Here is a 19,981-nt window from a genome sequence, read left to right as displayed (position 1 = left end):
ACAGAGGGTCCCAAAGAAGAGGAACCCAAAGAGGCCCACAGCAGGACACATCATAATTAAAATGCCAAAGGTTAAAGACAAAGAGAGAGTCTTAAAAGCAGCAAGAGAAAAACAATTAATTACATACAAGGGAGCACCCATACGACTGTCAGCTGATTTCTCAACAGAAACTTTGCAGGCCAGAAGGGAATGGCAAGAAATATTCAAAGTGATGAAAAACATCAAACTACAACCAAGATTGCTCTACCCAGCAAAGCTATCATTTAGAACTGAAGGTCAGATAAAGGGCTTCTCAGACAAGAAAAAGCTAAAGGAGTTCTTCACCCCCAGACCAGCACTACAGGAAATGTTGAAGGGTCTTCTTTAACAAGAAGCTAATGAACAAAAGAATCTGATGAACTAAATAGATCCAGAGACACTGAGGCAGGCAACAGGCGATCATATTTCAGAGGGAAGGGGGAAGGGGAGTAGAGGGTGGGAAAAGATTAACCAAAGAAGTTATATGCATATATGCATAACTCATGCACACAGACAATGACGTGGTGAAGGCTTGGGGAAGGGGTGGGAGCGAGGTGGAGAGGGTCATTTGGGGGGGGGGGGAAATGGGACACCTGTAATACTTTCAACAATAAAGATAAATTTAAAAAAATAACAAAAAAATTTGTAAACATTTCCAAGAGAATATTGATTTTTGTTGTAATATTAAACATAAAATTGAATGAATCTTGGTATATCTTCTTACCAGAATATTGTTAACTGAGGCAATATAATCCAATGAAGCAGCAAGTCTTTGTTAATAACTATCTGAAAACATGTTTACATGGTTTTTTATCTCTGTTCGTGGTATGTATTTAAACCATGTCTAAAATATCCTAAAAATATTTAAGCAATGATGATTGATTTATCCTTTCCACAGTGAACTTAGAGAAAATACAAGTGACTTTTACACACAATAACATCACTAAAAATAGAGCATACACTCCCCATATTCATAATTCTCTCAGTAATGTCAAGGGTGTCCTACCTTCTATGTCCATAGGTTTAATGATCACAAACCTAACTGAATATAAATCTGCAAAATTTGAACAAACGTTTGAATAGTTCCTGCCATTTCCAAGGTTTATGCCAGTGGTTATGCCTGTGGAGTTCTCCCAGAAAACAACTCATTGGCAGAGGAGAGAAGAGATACAAATGGGACAACTGGAAAAAGTAAGTAATCCCATTTGCAGGATTGTGCATTGTATAACATAGAAAGAGAGTAGCTAATGCAGCACGGTCATACCTAATAACTGTAAAACTCACAGCTGTGACTAACTACCCTATAATCCCTTGAAAAATGATGACTGAGAATACCACTGTTAGTCAGTAACAATTTCTTAATAATAGCATCCTTCAGATGCTCTTGATGTGGGCCCTACCCCTTCCTCAGGTCTCCTAGAGTGCTGCTGTTCAAAGATTGTAGAGATGATATTCTGAATGTTCTAAAGTTACGACCAACAAAGATATTCTTGGCATGAAAAGGATTATGAATCTGCTTGTCTCCTGGAGGTGAATACATAGTTAAAATTAAGTTAAAGCAAACATTTCTAAGTGATTTTCTAGTAAACTGGGGCTAAAGAAAAAATATTGCTCTCGTCGTTGTGTTCGAAAATCTATATTTAGAATGTATTTACCTGCAAGTGCCACAAAATAATCATTTTAGATTCTTTATAAAGACAACAGTCTTGAAAAGAAATTGGGACGAAACTGTGTTGACTGTGTACTCTAGGGCGCTGTCCAAGCTTTCTGTGATGATGAAAATGTTCTCTATCTACAATGGCCAGTACAGCAGCCACTAGCTCCACGTAACAATTAAATACTTAAACTGTGGCTAATACAACTGAGGAACTAACTTTTTCATTCTACTTGTGATTTCTTTACTATTAAACTCAAATAGCTACACATGACAACAGCTTTTCATTTTATTTTCATAACATGAGATTCTTTTGTTATGACAGCCATTTAGCCTCTTTTACTAGATAAAAGGTAGGGACAACCCTTACATGTAGGGGGAAGAAATCAGTATCTCTCTACTGTCATTTGTTGCTTAGAAAAATTCCCACAAAATAAAACCAAGATGGGTGCCTGTATCTATGCCGAAGGTGGTTGGCTGACTGAGATTAACAGCACTATTTTCCTAAACGAGCGCCTCCAAAAGACACCCACTGGGGATGGATGCAATTTTACTCTGCTGTCGGTCATTAAGGCCTCACTCTGTCAAGTCCTTTCCCTGATGGCTAGTTGGGAATAAGTTAAAAAGAGGCAGCTCCAGAGAACACGTATCAGTGTCCCGAAAAGTAAGAAGCCAGTCTTGGGTGGCTCTGGTGCAGATGCTGGGCATCAGAGGGAGAGGAGGGAGCAGATGCCCCGAGGAAAAAGAATTTTGAAAGGAAAGATGGGAAGGGCCATCAAAGCATCATTCCATTATGCTCCGTTTTATATCTCTCTCCTTTTCTGACTCAAGGATAGTGCTGGTGCTGTTCATAAGAGATGTGCAACTGGAAAGGTCAGTCTCTGGTTTAAAGTTCTTTCCGAATTAAGAATACTGTACAAAAAATTAATTACTTATGCACTTACCACACTGTTCAGGTATTTTTTGCTTTACTACTTATAGAACGACATGCTCAAACATCGGTCAGAAAAAATGTTAAACCAAGAACATTCCTTCTGCTGTTCTTTGATCGGGAGATTTTTACCAAGGTCCTAACTTTTTTCCTTGGTGCTTAATCCACCTGACTTAGAGGAGTCATTCTACTACGGAGCAAGAGCTTGTAAAATACAAGGAGGAATAGGAGGAGGGCAGACAGGGGGTGGGAGGAAATGCAAAAAAAGGTAAAGGGGGAGGGGAAAAGGTGGGAGGGACGTGGAGGAGGGGCCTGAGAGGGATGGGGGTGGGAAGGAGGGGAGAAAAACGGAGAAGGGAAAAGAAAGTGACTGAGAAGCAGCAGTTTCGTAAAGCTCTTGTGTCGTGCACGTTGACAAGAATGAAACCAACGCGATGCTGTGTTTAATGATGCAGCAGAACTTCAGGTGATGAGGGAATGATTACAAAAGTACTTGACAATTCAGCCCCCCCAAATCCAGCTTTTATCATTATAGAAGATTTTTTTTTAAATATGTTTTTATTGATTTTAGAGAGAGAGAAAGGGAGAGGGAAAGAGAGAGATGAAAACATCAGTGATGAGAAACATCGATCGGCTGCCTCCTGCACACCCCCTAGTGGGGATCGAGCCCACAACCCGGGCATGTGCCCTGACCGGGAATTGAACCAATGTCCTTGGTGCATAGGACGTTGCTCAACCAGCTGAGCCACACTGGCTGGGCTATAGAAGATTTTAAAAGGCAACTGGGTTTTATAACTTTATAAGCTGCAGGTGTCTTACACATCCCTAATGACAGCAGCCTCATAGCTTTGATAAGTAGGTGCAGAACATTAAAAATAAAATTAATGTTAAAAGAAGGCATCAACATAACCAGACTATTTTCAATTAGATATTGATCTTATGTAGTATGATATGCAATTAAAGAGTATAAACTATATACTTTAAATTAATCAATACATAATGCCATGAAGGAAAATTCCATCACTAGATTCCATTTCAGACTTTTCTAATCCGAGTGCCATAAAACACTAGTTTTCCATTCTGACTGCCAAGCAGAACTGTGGTAAGGACTCTGTCCATTTTCCTTGCGCACAAAGGAAAAAGTAATTGGATATGAAGACCAAAATTAGAGCTTGGAAGGAGTGCCTCATCCAGAGAGACTAACGGGTAAATATCAGGATAGATCATGGGAAAGAAGTATCAGGTGCCAATGAAAACTAATTTAGGTAAAAATGAACAGGGTTGCTTCTCTGTACTCTGGGTGAGAAATTATCACATTTAAAGGGTCTTCATTTAACTTAACTGTGGCCATGGCTGCTATTTCCATATATGAAGAACTGGAGGGGGGAAAGTATGTGGAAACTTCAAAATATCCTTGGGAATTACATGAATCAAAAGGAAATGGGAACTCTTTCTATTGATGAAAAGTGTAGGGCATCCACCATCTCAATTTAAGGGTACTTTTAAAGTAAGGCAAAGCTTTTTGATACTCCCCCCAAAAAGCACAAAATCCCTTCAGAACCAGGGTCCTCAGTTAATACAGCACCTGCATCAGCGCTCAGTATGATTCTCTAAACATTGGTGGTTCTAAGGAGGCTCTTTGGTAAATTGTTGACTGGTTGCTAGAGGTAAGGTGACCCCCATCTCCAAATCCATTCACGATGAGGACCAGTGAATGGGGGTCTGCAGCCTGTCAAAATCCTCGTGCCTTCCCCAGCTCACGCCACTCCTGCTGTTCCATGATCCCAAAGATGCCCACAGGTCAGGTGCCAGGTAGATAATGCTCAATCTACTGCCCTTTCCTCATTAACCTGCCCGAGCCCAAAAGAGAGTCCTGTATACATTTATCATTCACTTTTTCAGTGACAGCTATAACATAAATACCATACACATTATACCTAACTACAAATACTTTAAGCCCTATATTTAAATTAGGAATATACAAACTTAGAAATTCTCTAGTATTGAAAAGTGTCAAAACACAAACAGTCTATTCTCACCACCTTCAGTATAATGTGTCTCAGTATGATGTGTCTCATCTATTTTTCATCAAGAGGTCAACTGACTTCAACTGATGCTTTCTCAGTCTCTGAGGTCACCAACCCCCCCCCCCCCCATGGCTTTATTTATTACACTGCCTCATCCATCGCCATAATTCCCACACTGGCCCTGGCCCTCCTCCCTCTCTGTAAGGCTGGCCTCATATACTAGCCCCATAGTCACATGATTAAGACAGACATGTGAGAAGAAAAACGGTCAGACTCATTCTAGGCACTGAAGAAGTCAACTACGCCTTTTAGAGACAGCATGGTTTCCATGTGAAACAAATAAAATTAATCTACCTCCCACAAAGCAACTACCCCTCTTCAAAACTCGTGGCTACTGGCAGGCGGCTTAACAAATATGCCTCCCGCCACCGGACGACAGATCCATGCATCTGTGCCGTATACATTTGCTCAGGCTGCTTTTCCATCTGCAGGACATGACATATGCTATTTGATTGGCTTAGAGGAGGCTTGGAGAAGAGTCAGAGAGCGCTGGCAGTCACCTCAGCTCTGTTCATCGCTTTTCACTTTTCCCCTTTGCTCTGGGGCTTCTGGTCTTTGCTCTTCTGGATCCTGCCTGCTATAGTATTCATTTAGCTTCAAGTGGTCATTTATGGCTAACAAAGCTGGGACTTGGTGAACATATAACTTGCGCTTAGTCCAAACCACTTACATGTCAGTAATCAGCCTAGATTAGCAGTTTTCGCTTTAATTGCAATTCTATCTTGGATTTCACATGTTAAAAGTGAACTGAGATTAGGTGATGGGAACCAAGGGGAGTGCAAGACAATCTGAAAGTAGCTGAAGGAATCAGGCAGGACCAGTGCAAAATGGGAATGCAGGGCCTCTTGTTTAAAATGCATTCAGAATTTCAAGACAGTTACTTCAGATAATGAAGCCAAACACCAGACCCTTCTAACCGTGGGGCTCTATGCACAGGCTGTGTGCCCAGGAAGACACCCTCAGATCTGTAGAAGGGTATGGCTCAGCGGTTGAGCATCGACCTAGGATCCAGGAGATCACCGTTCGATTCCCACTCAGGGCACATGCCCGGGTTGCGGGCTTGATCCCCAGTCAGGGGCGTGCAGGAGGCAGCCGATCAATGACTCTCTCATCATTGATGTTTCTATCTCTCTCCCCCTCTCCCTTCCTCTCTCTGAAGTCAATAAAGATATATTTTTAAAAAAGAAAGAAAACACGAGACATTGTTGCCATGCCTTTTAACCACAGAGCCTACTTACAGTAAAAACTCATAGGTTGGCAATATTTTCTCCACAATCAATAGTATCTGCAACAAAAAGTTTCTGTTTAGGATTTTAAAATGCTGTTATTTTCCTTTTTAACTATTCTTAGAAAACAAGCTTTGAAATTCTCCATGTAGCATAAAGCTGAACGAGCTTTCAAAATACAATCGCCTGCCACCTCTCCTGCTTTTCCAAATCCACTGTAAATACTAAAACGAAAAAATAAAGCTTGTAAATGACAGATCCGTGGCTGGATTTAGGCAGCCCTAAATCTCAAACCTGGCCGTGACCACCAGCCACTAATAAAAGCTATAGGTGCCAAATTCTAGGAAGAGCATGGCCTCTGAACAATGCTCTCCGTGACAGGGTAGTAATAAACATTCTAGGGGGCAGAGCATGGCACTAACCAAATTTTATCACACTGTGTCCTGAGAACAAAGAATTCTAAAATTTTTCTCCCTCCATACTTCGATTAGAGCAAAAACAAATTCCTGTAAATTAAAGCTGGAAGTCACGTGACCAAACACCAATAAAATATTTTACTAAATTTTTTAAATGTAAGAAATAGATTAATAACTGTCATAGGATACTTCTCTTTTCTCAATTTCAGCTTATTCTCAGGACATTTCTGAAATAAGCACCAATCCACTTTTAACACAGCGCATTGTCCAACAGATAGACTGCGCTAGATAAACAGTTTGCTACATGGGACAGAAACAAAGTGGCCGTAATTGATAACTTTACATGGTAAATCTAACCTTCCAAAGGTTTGGGGATAATCCAATTACTAATCATATCTACAGCTATCAGAGGGAACCACAGACATTTCTACTTAAATAAAGCTAGCAGCTAGAGGACCTTCTGTACTTGGAACGTTAACTAATAGTCTTTAAGGCGTAGTTATGGAAATAGTAAATTGCTTATTTCGTTTCACATGCCATATATATTTGTGTTCAAATGATTTCCCCTCATAAAACACCAAAAATATATTTAAATGCTCAGAAGCTTATAATACTTTCTTTTTGCCTGTCTCCCTTGCCTCATATAATAATTTCTTTCTCCCAAGTCAGTTCACTCTCCTACTGAGGTCACGATGCCATCACTCTTCCAAGCATAGGTCCATTTGATGCCTAAGCCATTGTAAGCCACCTCCCCCTTCTCGCCTTCACAGTCACTACAACTGTCAACTCTTCCCTCTTTATTCTCTCTCTTCCCTTTTCATTTCAACTACCCCCATCTTAAGTCCTTATTACCTCTTACTGGAAATATTACCGAAATATCTTGTCTCCCCCATCTAAACCTGCAAAATAATCTGCACATCATGACTGATTAATCATCCTACATCTATTTGATTTTCTCTTTTCCCTGATTAAATAGTTCTTCCCTTAATAAAGTTGAAAAGCCTGAGCTTGACATTCAGCGTGGTTCCTCCAAATTTGGTTTTCAAGCCAGATTGTCTACCAATCTCCTGCTGTAGACAGTACAGCACAGTGTTCAGGAGCATCCGCTGGGAATTCCAGTCTCACTGCTGCAGAAAAGGAGTAGTATTAGCACTCTCTTTAAAAAAGGAAAGTGTGAACTTAGGAATGCATTTCCCTAAGAAGGAAACAGCTTTTATTAAAAGGAAATTTTAAAGCAAATCTCTAAAACTTAAAAGTACTTTTCCCCCCAGACAAGAACTATGAAATGTCTTAATAGCAACAAATAAGAAAGCTGAATTTATAAGCTCTTGAACTAACCAAAGTACACTGATTCATTGATTAATCAAACTGGCATGATAATCCCAAGGATAACTATTCATCTATGTCTGCCATTCATCCTTAAGGGTGTACTTCTGCGTGTTTTCCTGCCAGTCCACGTGAAAAGATCAAGACTCTCTTGCTGGTAAATCATCTTATTAAAGAGCCCTCACACACACTCAAAAGCACATCTTTATGTTTGTTCAGGCAATGACATTTATAAAACCCCTTTTAGATAACTGAAAAAGTCATTAAATGTCCTATCACAATTCTGCCCAGACTTCAAGACTCATCTCAGTTCCCTTTCCATACAGCCTTCCCACATTGCTTTCTGCTACATTATAAGAGCCTTGAGAATAGAGCCCAAAATGTTTCTGATTCAACAAACATTTATAGGACAGGTACTATGCTAGGAATTTATTCCCCGGTTATACCCTTGGTATGTACAGACACTGTCTCTGGAATAATAAACAAAGAATACATTAAAAGTGCTTGTTTCGGGGGGGGGGGGGTGGGAGGAATAAAGATAAATATAAATCTGAAAAAAGAAAAACTTATCCAGGGCGAAAAGGGAAAGAGACTGCCCCCACCCTTTTCTTTCATCATTTATTTTAGAAAACTTGTTATTGTAATTTTTTCTCTGTCCCTTTGAAATGTATATGTAAATCTTTTTATAAACCAAAGGAGCTTCTTGCCAGCTTTTCAACCCCAGAATGTCTTTCTCAAGGACCTGGAAGCCATCTCTTTGAAATGTAATCATCAAAAAAGATAGTGCCTCTATCTCCCAGTTTCCATGGGAGGGTAGCAGCCTACTTTCCCTGGGTACCTGGCGCCAAGGTGCAAACTTACTTCTGTCATAAAAATATACTAAATTTAATTTTCCTATGAATAAAGGAATAGCTAACACAGACTGTCATTCCAATCACCAAGTTAATTTAGGATGAGCTATGTATGCAAAACATACATAGTTCCTCTTTTTTGACTTGTTTGTTGTTTATCTTGAGAACATGTTTGTAATGGGTTTTATCTGCTTAGCTATATAAAATGGTGAGATTTCTTTCTGTATCTGCAGTCTCTTGAGTAGATTGCCTGCTATATTCATCTCACAATCTGGTTTAATGCTGACTCAATAATAAAACTTTTCTTTCTCTCCTACTTTTGTGAAGGGATTTTCCTGGGTTGGCAGGAGATGTTGCTTTTCATTTTATTTTCCCCAAACTTACTAGATATCATTGAATTGTTTAGATTTGTAAATGTGCACATGTGTTAACTTCTCAATAAAAAACTTAAAGAACAAATTAAGAAAAGAGGAAATAGGGAGGGAAAGTGTGGGAGATGGAGGGTAAGGAACAAAAGACGGGAGGGAGGAAGGAAAGGAACAAGCTGATGATAAAACTTAAGAAAAGAGAAATTCCACTTAGGGAAAAAATGACTTCAAAATAACCACAAAAACCTAAGGCTTTCCAACATGACTCTAGAGTCAGAGGCCATAGGAATTGAACATACTTTCTGCTAAGTAATTAAAGGGGAGAACATTTAAGCCAATATCCCACTCGCAGAAATAACTGACTCAGCAACTGGCCTAGACTGAAGTCACAAGTTAAGTAGCTTGAGGTTCTTAACTTTTACTGTGTCCTGGACTCCACTGGCACTCTGGTGAAAACAAAAACCTCTCCTCAAAACAATTATTGTAATGTATAAAATAAAAGGCATATTCAAATGGAAACCAATTCCATTAACAGTTATAAAAATATTTTTTTTAATTTGTCATATTAATACATAAAATAATAAGATCTAGCACTGGGGACCTAATAACATAGTAGTAACAAGCATAAATGACACTTTGCATACCTGGAATGTGGCATGAAAATATCTGTAATTGCTACTGGTAACAAAATCTTAGGTATTGCCAGCAGTACTGTGGTTTGTCACTTATATTAATAATTAGACAATATGCTAAATTTCAGAATGAATGTTGAAGTAAAGATCTAATATTTTCCCACCAAAGTCCACAGACACCTGGTTTCTATTGTGGATCCCCATGAACTTCAGATTAAGAAGTCCCGTGGGAGTTGTAACTTTAGAACACAGAGTGGCTCCTAGATAAGCTGGGAAATGTCCACTACAAAGGACAAGAAGCTCCAGGAAGGCAAACAACTTTCTTCGTCCAAATAAGCACCTACCTCTCTTTACTCTCCTTCCTCCAGTATTAACAACTTGACCTAGTGCTCCTATAATAAGGACCTACAATGACTACAAGGACACTACATGAATACTGCAAAATACATCGTAGCTACTATACTGTATTGCAACAGTTAGTGTGCATAAGGATGACATAGGAAGCATGTTTCCTGAAATAGATTCTAGACCCCCAGGTTAGAGGCTATCTAAATGGGGAACAGTAATCTTCACTTTCACTAGCACCCAAAGTGATTCTTATTCAAGTGGTTAATCAGCAAACATTTGAGATAACACCAACAGAATTAGAGGCTTCAAGTTCAGCAAACAGAAGAACTAAACTCTTAAGGAAATATAGTTAGTATAATTAACATCCTCAAAGGGATTTAAATGTATACCTATAAAAAAGAATCACCACAGTTAAAACCATGGTGTTCTTGGAAATTCAAAATGATACTGCAGAAATAAAGGCTACACAATTGAAGACTTGAAGAGCAGAATAAACATGCCTCCCAACAAAATCAGTGACTAGGAAACAAAGGCAAAGAATTCTCCCGGAGTGGAAATGGCAATATGGAAACTATGAGAAAAAATTTAAACCCAGGAAACTCATCGAGATAGGCCAACATCCATCTTAATAGGAGTTTCAGAAGAGAAAAAAACAATAAAGGGGAAAAAATGTGCCTCTCCCTAAAAAGGGTCAGGAAAATATGCACCAAATCCTTAATAGCAGTTATCTCTAATAGTGAAAATGGAACTGAGGTGGAGTAAAAAGGGACATACTGTTTCCTTTACATATTATTGTAATGGTCTGATTATTTTACAAGAATAAATTCATGCATTCCTTATGAAATGATTAACTTAATCATAAATTAATAAAATTAATACTAGAGCTACACCAGGAAAATGCTAAGAGAAAGCCAGGATATCAATATTCATACCAGACAAAATAGAATTCAGAGCAGACTCCATTAAACAGGATAAATAAGAACATTTTTAAAAATTTATTGTTGACACTATTACAGATACCCCCTATTTTTTCCCCTTTAAGGAACATTTTGTAATGATAAAAGTACAGTCCATCAGAAAGTCTTGGCAGCCAAGAACATTTCTAAACCTCATAATATGCTTCTCAATGTATGAAACAAAATACCACTAGAAATACAAGGAGAAAATGGAATTCTGCTGTCATATAGGAAACTTCAACTCCCCTCTCCAACAAGTGAGGTAGAAAACAACATAAGGATGCAGAAAACTTATTGATTAAAATTAAGAAGCTCAAGATAATAGATTTTTAGAACTGCCTATTAAAGAATAAGCCTATATATATGCAACTTTCAAAAAATGAATTAAGTAAGCTACAAAGAAAATCTCTACAAGATTCCAAAAAAATTCCAAACAAAATTCTAAAATAAAACTACGTCTTCTCACCACAACTCAGTAAAGCTAGGTATTAATTTAAAAGCATGACAAAAATAAACAAACAAAAAACAATGTTTAAATTTTTAAAACACCCTTCTAAGACTCTAGGACCAAAAAAAATATATATATAAATTAAAATTGATGCCAATTTTGAAAAAAAAATAAAGAAGAGCACTGCTTCTCAAATTTAAAGCGTCCCAAGCAAAAATTGGAGCATAAATGAATTTATTTTAAAACATGGAAGGAAAACATAATGACAAAAACTAAAAATAAACTAAATATACTCAAGACACAAAAGAACAGCAAAATTAACCTTCAAAAATTAGAAAGCAGGAGTTAATAATGATAAAAATAGAAATTAACTAAATTTAAAAATAGTAATCTTAATTACCAAAAAAATCTTTACAAAGAAAAAAAAGTGATATTTTAAAATCTAGATTAAAAACAGAAGGAAAACATGTTCCCAATGTCGTTCATATGTTGCCTCTTCTACTTTGCAGAATTTACTAAACTTTTCGTTGCTGCCATCAATCATTTTTGTGAAGGTTCCATGGATACTTGAAAGGTGTATGTTCTGTTACATGCAGAATTCTGTACATTAAATCAGGTGTCAAACTATCCACTGTGCATATGGGTGGTCAATGAATAATAAAACAAAAACTGCTCTATAATATGCCTTAAATAAACTTCCCTAAGCTAGATTTCAACCAGTATGAAGTGTAAACTGTCCACTCCTATTACACGCTCTTCATCACCTCCATATTTATTTTTCCTCCATGCTTTCTCTTAGTCATATTTCCCACTAAGGCACTGCCTAATTAACTAAACTAACACTAACTAGCACTAAATTTCATCCCAGAGTCCTGGGAAGTGTGGGAAATGTGAAAAGTGCCCACACACCAGCTCAACCTCCTTGGGGACTAGTGATGGCCTGCCCTGTCGGCTCTCAGAGACAGGTGACTGAGACCAGACCCTGGTCAGCAGCTGGCAAAGTCAGAACGTTGAATGCTCAGTCCAGCCCCTTCCAAGAAGCTGGAGGCTGGGCTTCACTGCCTGCGCCCTTTGCACTGAGGCGGGGGAAGAGCCAAAGGAAGTGCTTGCAGGCTTGTGTAAAACTGCCTCTTTGTTCACTATGGTCCCAAGGGACTAGTAAATACCAGGCCCTGTTAGCTCCCCAAAATAGGCAAATTAGGAGACAGACACTCTGGGAGCAGACATCAGGCTGGGGCCCTAGATATGTGGTCCGAAGCTTTGCTCCTCAAGGGCAGCTGGGAGGTGGGTGCTGTGTTATGGGTGAAGGTTGTGGTGAGAACGTGTCTCGGGTTTTCCTGCCTGTTTTGATGGGGGTATGTTCTCAGTCACCCAGCATACAGGAACCTCTCAGTCGGTTTCTGATTTTTCTGTCAGAAGGAACTGATCCTTGTGTAATTGTTTGTTCAATGTGTTTAGGTGTGGAGGGTGTCTTACCTCCCAATATTTTTAAAAACATTCTTTTTGTCTCCGCTGCTCTTCAGGCCCACTACAATATACGTATGTGTATTTCTTTTTCTGTACCTTGCTTAGGAATTTGGGGCTTCTTAGCTCTGGAGATTGGTGTCTTCCATCAGTTCTAGGGAATTCTTAGTCCTTTTATACTTTCCCCTCTTCCGAATCTTATATTAGAATATTTTAGAACTTGGGACGCCATCTTCCATGTACCTTACCTGCTTTTTAAAACAAGTTTTGTACTGTCTCTCTGTGCGGCATTGTAAGAAACTTCAAATGTACCCTTCAGATCGTTAATTCTCTGCTAATCTCCCGTTCTGCCTCACCGCTGAATTTTTTGTGATTATGGCTTTCATTTCAGATAGTTCTGCCTGGTCAATTTCAACAGTTTTTTGTTCCTTTAAAATACTCCTCATACTATAGTAAATAAACAAGGAATAATGTATATTAAGCATATAGTTTATATTTGATATCTACAGTGTTTGCGGATCTTTTTCTGCAGTTGGTTCTTCCTGCACTGTCCCACTGTGGTGGCCTGCTTACTTGTGTGTCTTGTAAGAACTTATTTTCCTTGGAACTGCAGGAGAGTTTTTTGTGAACTAGGTGTCAAGTGCAGAGTAAATAAGAGTTTACTTCTGGCAGGTACTCGGAGGTATCTCCAAGAAGGGACAACTTTAAATTTTCAGCTGGGGTTTGAGAGGCCATATAGATAATATGAATTCTGACCCAATGCCCAGATAAGGACAGATTTATTGTTAGACAATTTCCAAGATGTTTTCTATTCTTTTTTTCTGGGCCACCCAGAGCCAAGGTTAAGCGAGCAAAGTCCTCCTACTGTCTCCTGCTGTAGGGGCTAGTGTTTGTCTTGTTCATCCAATGACGTGGTCAAATATAAGGATTCCCCCTTTATGAAAAGATCTCATGTGACTTCCCAGTGGACACTATATAGGCTTTGTCTTCTGTCCTCGGTTCATGGTCTTTCAAAATCTAAACTCCAGGCCATAATGAAAAAAAATTCCCCCCCATCTCCCAGCACCATGCCGGTGCTGGCTTGCTAGTCTGGATTTCAGCTCTCTTCGTACCTGGCTGGCCTCAAATTTTCCAAATTTATCTGTTGAACTATCTATGTATTTAAAAACATTCTAGCCATCATGTTTAGTTTTTTATTTTACTATATTTCTAGATACCAAACCATTTTTTAAAAATCATGTTAAAGTGCTCCTAGATATCAGTGATGCCCATCCTTCTCTAGCTCCTAAATGCTAACCTGCTTGGCACAGGTCCTGTTTCTCCTTTAGGTGGAAACATGAAGATATAAGGACTGTGCTCTGCAAATTATTACTCTTAGTAAAAGGCAGCATATCTTGGCAGTTGCAGGGAACCTAAACTAAGGCTAGATAGCTACTGAGAGGAGAGGATTTTTTTCTCTTTGTGCTCCCTTATCACAAAAGAAGAATCTGAGCAGCATATCACTTAGATATGTTTCTGGTGGCTTACCTCACTATAAATTCATGTTCCAGGTAAAAGTCAGGTAAAGGAGAGCCACCTGCCACAAGTACATGCACTGCCAGTTGGAGAAAGGAGAGAAAAACAAACAGGGGTAAGGGGGAAATGCTCTTTGCTGCAATATCACAAAATGACAGCCAGCGTCCCGAGATCCGTTCTTTCCTGCCTTCACTCATCAATACTCACCTCGCACTTACTATGTCTAGGGCACTGTTCTAGGTGTTGGAGACACAACAGTGAATAAAGAAATACAGGAATGATGACACAGAAATGAATATATGAAAAAGAAAGGTAAGAAATATGACAGCTCTTTGAAAATGAGAAAATACTACAGAACTCCTCTGTCATTATCACCTTTTCCACAAGATCATCTGCATACTTCTGTGCACCATGGTTACAACAGCTGCTCCTGCTCTCCAGACAAGAGAAAGCCTATCTTGATGGGCTTGGAGTTTCAAAGCAACTTTCACTGGCATAGTTTCTTGCTTAAAGATATTTTGGAAGTTCGGTTAGCCTACAATTTAACACTTTTCAACTCTCGCTCATTCACAAAGGCAGAAGGAACACCCTATAATTCATATTAGCCTTTCCAATAAATCAATTGATTTAGCCTGAAAGTATTCTAATTCAACTTCTATTTTCTTACCAATAAATCTCAGGTTTCATATCCACAACCAGGTGTGGACCAGAATGAAAGAGCAAATGAAGCTGCAGCATGGTAGTTGTTGAGTAAGCGCTCTGATACATTTCCACACCATAAACGTTTAATGACACATACTCCCAACAGCGTATTTACTACATCAATTTATTTCAAGGTATTATATTTGTAGAAGCAAGATAGAGCAAAGGTTATTTTGGATCCTTTACCAATACAGCTTCCTGTAAATAAAGGAAAGTGCAACCATTTAATTTACAAAATCATTTAAAAAGGCTAAATGCTCAATAAATTCTGCTTTATCTAGTTCAGACAGCCTCAGCAGCTATTTATAACTTGGATATAAAAATGTGTATGAAATTCAAGCATTTATACTAGCTTGGGCATCCCTAGCTTTGACTGGAACTGAATTTCAAAGGTTGTTAAGACAGTATTAGGATTTCAGGGAAATATCTTTGGGACTCCCTCTTGCCTTGTTCAGAAGTGAGTCAGTCACATAGCTTGAGAAGCAAAGACTACATCCATCGCCACTCCTATGCCCATTCCCATCAAAGCTACAACTCTCTCCCTCCCTCCCTCCCTCCCTCCCTCTCCCCCATCCCCTCTCTTTCTCCCCCTTCCCCTCCTCTATAACCACTGTCATTTCTTGCCTGTAACAGCCACTTTCAATTAAAGGGAGAAATAGACTTCCCAGAAGGAAAAGCAATTTGGAAATAATCTGTCTTCTTCTATAATCCTAGGAATATAGAATGCATAAACTGGACCACTTATGCAAGCATCCCCTGACACAGTTCTATGTAACACTGTGAAAAATGATATACAATCCTATATGTCCAGCCTAGAAAATTTCACCTCACCATATTAGCCACTCTCCAAATACAGACTATTTCTACTTAAATATCCCAGGTACAAAGCCCTTTTCACTAACAAGGGTTATAGAAACTAATTAGGAATTCAATAAATTTTTACAAGGATGTCATTAGAAATTGAATAATGCTGGATTAGAAATGAAGGGACCTGTTTAAAAACATGTAACCAATGGAAAAGTATACAAAAAGGTCATTCCAAATTTAAATAAAGTACCTAATATTTTAACCATGAAAGTAATAAAATTAAGAACAACATAGGAATTATGTTATATGCAGTGTTTATTTTTAAGTTATCAATAAAACTTAGTAATTTTAATTGCAATGATTTCTTCATTGTAGAAGAATCTGCCTCCAAATAGTCATCTCCACTAATGATAATAAAAGCTAAGATTTACTGAGCACTTATAAAGTACCAGGCACTTCTCTAAGAATTTTTACATGTATTATTAATTCACTGATTCTAACAACAACACTATGAGATAGGTTCTATTATTATCCCCACTTACAGGAGAGGAAACTGAGTTAAATAAAATAACTTTCCTAAGGTCACATGGGTAGTTAACAGTTAAGAGCGACAGCTGAGACAGGAACCAGGCATTTGGGCTTCAGACCCTTATCCTAAGTGTTGCCCCCCATTAAGCAACTACATTACTGACTTGGGCACCCAGTGTTGAAAACTGAGTTTGAGTTTCTGAGCTTCTTCTCAAAAACAGCTTCACCCACAGTTGTCCCCATCATAACTGATGAAAACTTCCTCCATCCAGTTGCCAAAACAGAACAAAAAAAGCCTTGACGTGACTGATCCGTGGTAGGCCTTGCCCAGCTGTGAGGAGTGAGGACTACAGACGGCCCCCAGCTATCAGTTCCTTCAGCATCAGTCTCAGCTGCAGGGGCTGCTCGCACTCCCAGCACCTGGGGATCATACCCTTCCCAGGGCACGATGACTGCTGCCAGTGACTAAAAGGTGTAAAGGCCTGGCTTTTGTGCCTGACAAGGTACATCAATGTCAACCTTCCCCCCGGAGCTCCTTGGGGATTGGTCCAGGCCTGGTGGGTGTGGCCCACAGGGAGACTCCCTCCTCGGCTGAGTCCCGCTCCCCCTTTCCTCCCAAACTCCATCTGGCAGGTGCTCCCAGGGGACTCAGGCTGCAACACCAGCCAGGGCTCCTCCTCTTCTCCCACATGTCACATGCATTCTGTCAAATCTAGTTGGCTCTCCTTACAAAATCAAGCCTTAATATTTCCTGATACCACCCTGGTCCAAACGAAAATGGGAGGCGGTGCATGTAAAGTATAAACATGAAACCTGTGTTATGACACAGCCTCCTGCCTGAGGGAGGCTGGAGCACTTAGGTGTCTGGAAGCTATTTTTCAGCTTTTCCCTTTGCTCCTCTTTTGTCTATGCTCCACGCGCTGTCCATGTAGTCTCAGCAGGTCACTCCTCTGCTTGAAACCTTACAATGAATCACATTTAATTTGAAGTAAAAGCCAGAGTCCTTAAAAGCCTACTGAGCCCTCTACAACCTAGTTCCACTGGGTCTCTGACCTCAGCTTCTACTTCGCATCCCCTTGCGCTCTCTGCCCATCACCCAGCTTCTGTGCTGCCACCTAAACACTAGGGCATGCCTTCAGGCCTTTGCTCTACATCTCAATCTGCTGATTCTCTAACTTCCTTCACGCCTTTGATAGTCTCTCACATTCTCGGTGTAATGTTCTATACAATTTACTTACCTATGTTTATTGGTTTTGTTTTTGCCTATATCCCCTGTTAGAATGCAAGCTTCACAGGGGTAGTGATCTATTACATCCCAAGCACAAAGAACAGTGACACTACTAAGTATTTGTGAAATGAATTAATCCTACATTTCATAAGTTGATTTCTATAAAAAAGTCATCATCACGATCTAATTAACAATTCCCACTTCAAAGTCATTGATTTCCTTGGCAGAGATGCAAAGGACTCAGACGTCACCCGATGGAATATTTTCCTGCTCATCAATTCATTGGAAGATACAAGACAATGATAGAGTCTGATTGGATGACTGGACCTTCATTTACTCATGCTCTAAACTCCAGCACGTGGATCTGAAAGCCCACTTCTGTTTATTTTCACGTTGGGACATCAAATCACACTCTACCTTTCTCTTGACTTACCTCAAGCTCGTCAAGGGCACTTCCCAGGGTTGCTGCCTGAGGCTGCGGCGAGGCCGGCACATTCTGGATGCCTTGTGAAGCATTCGAAATTACATTGAGAGCATTCTGGATTTCTTCACAAACTGTGTCCTTGCTGGCTTTGAGGGAAGCGACATCAGAATGTTCCAAACAAGCTGAACAAATTGAATGCAAGAGGGGGGAGTTCTCCTTCAATGAGGCCCGGGCCCCTGCAATTTCATCCCTCTGATTTGGAGACTTTAAGTCCTGAGAATGAGAATAAAAAGAGAGGTGCCTTATAATGAGTTATGGGGAGAAAGAGTCATGCAAAGAAGCTCCATTTTTCTGGCAATATAAATGAAAAGATAACAGACACTAAGAAGTCATCTATAAGTTAAAAATCAAGGCCATCAATTATTTTTCCATTCCTTCAGATTCTGTTAAAAGTTCTACAATAGGAAAGCTGAGCCTAATAAAAAAGCTTAGCAAATAAAGGTCACAGTGATGCAGATGTATAATACTGAGATCTTACATCTGTCAGTCATATCCTTACAAGTCAGAAAAATATTCTGACATTCACATTATTAAGTGTATTATAAGAGAGCTTGAATTATAAGGATACTGATTACGTATTTCTAGAGATGTCGATGATTGCATTTAACCTTTTCATTAAAACTAAACCAATTCAGTTAAGATGCTAAATTGAACCTCCCACCATTCTGCTCTTTTCAACTCTCTTAATAAATTAATCCTGTATCTTTCTTTCTTTGACATTTATTCAACAAATAGTTATTGAGCACTTAGGATATGATAACCCTTGTGCTAGATTCCAAGTGTGCAGATGTTAACAGTCCTATAAGGACCTTGTTCTCTTGAAGCTTGTGTTCCTGTTTGAGGGGAGGGGGCCTATAGACACACAATAAACTAGGTAAACAAATGCACAAGACAATTTCAGGTAATGATAAATGCTATGAAGAAAAGACCAAAGTAAAATGTCATAGAGACTGATCTGAGAGGAGAATGCTGCATTTGCACAAGGTATTTCCTCTGTGATAATTGCAGTAAACAGAAATGAAAAGCATTCCTAACAGTGAGAAGAGAGGGAAGAGAAGGCCTATATAAGTGACAGCTGGTCAAAACTAACTCAATATACAGTGAAAACCCTCAATAAGCACTACCTTAACTAAGTGATGAAGCTTAACATTATTAGTGATGTCACAGGGATATCATGTACCCATTGGTATATTGTGGCAAAAAGAGTACTTCTCCTCGCTGATATTCTCTCTAAAAGCCCACAATCCCAGTCTAATAATAAGGAACATCCTATGCGATACCTGGGAAGTACTCCCCAAGACAGTTAAGGTCACGGAAAACAAGGAGACTGACTGATAAACTCTCACCGACCAGAGGAAGCTGAGGAGACATGACAATCAAATGTAATATGGAACCCTGGATTGGATCCTGGAAAAGAAATAGCTATTCATGGATATGCTGCTGAAGTCCAAATAAAGCCTGAGTTTAGTTAATAGTAATTCATCAATGTCTGTCTGTTGTGGCAAGTCAAATATATTAACAATGGAGGGAACCAGGAAAAAAGTAGATGGGAACTCCCTTTACTTAATTTGCAACTTTTGCTAATACTAATATATAAAAATATTAATATAAATAGTTTATTTTAAAGAAAACTAACTCAAGGGACCTTAACAATAGCTTATGCATTCCACATATACTATCTCATGTAAATCCTGTAAAAACTCATGATAAAGATTATTCCTCATTTTAAAGAGGAGAAAACTGAGGTTTGAAGAGTCTAAGTTCCTAAGCCAAGTGACAGAGCCAGATGGTGGCATTTCTTATATTGTAACCTAAGTCAGTGTGGAGTGCTAAACCATGATCCCAATAACTGCGCTATACTCTTTCCAGCACAGGAAGGATTTCCTTTATTTGCTATATAAGCACGAGGACTGGTATTTGTATAATGACATAGTTTATAAAGTGCTTCTGGAAGCATCTTATTGAGCATCACAACACCTTTTGAGGCAATTA

At 39.1% G+C, this 19,981-nt stretch overlaps 1 protein-coding gene across 1 annotated transcript in view; it reads right to left on the bottom strand.

Moving 5' to 3' along the window:
* Positions 1-19,981, bottom strand: part of LOC107526073 (catenin alpha-3) — a 285,926-nt gene that overhangs the window by 12,165 nt on the left and 253,780 nt on the right. Inside the window, exon 6 of the mRNA XM_016198423.2 lies at positions 17,939-18,202. Within this exon, the coding sequence (XP_016053909.2) occupies positions 17,939-18,202 (264 nt within the window). The remainder of the gene's footprint in view (positions 1-17,938; positions 18,203-19,981) is intronic.

Source organism: Miniopterus natalensis, chromosome 14 (genome assembly GCF_054644295.1).
Source record: "Miniopterus natalensis isolate mMinNat1 chromosome 14, mMinNat1.hap1, whole genome shotgun sequence".
Taxonomy (NCBI): Eukaryota; Metazoa; Chordata; class Mammalia; order Chiroptera; family Miniopteridae; genus Miniopterus; species Miniopterus natalensis.
This window is presented reverse-complemented; position numbering and strand designations above follow the sequence as displayed.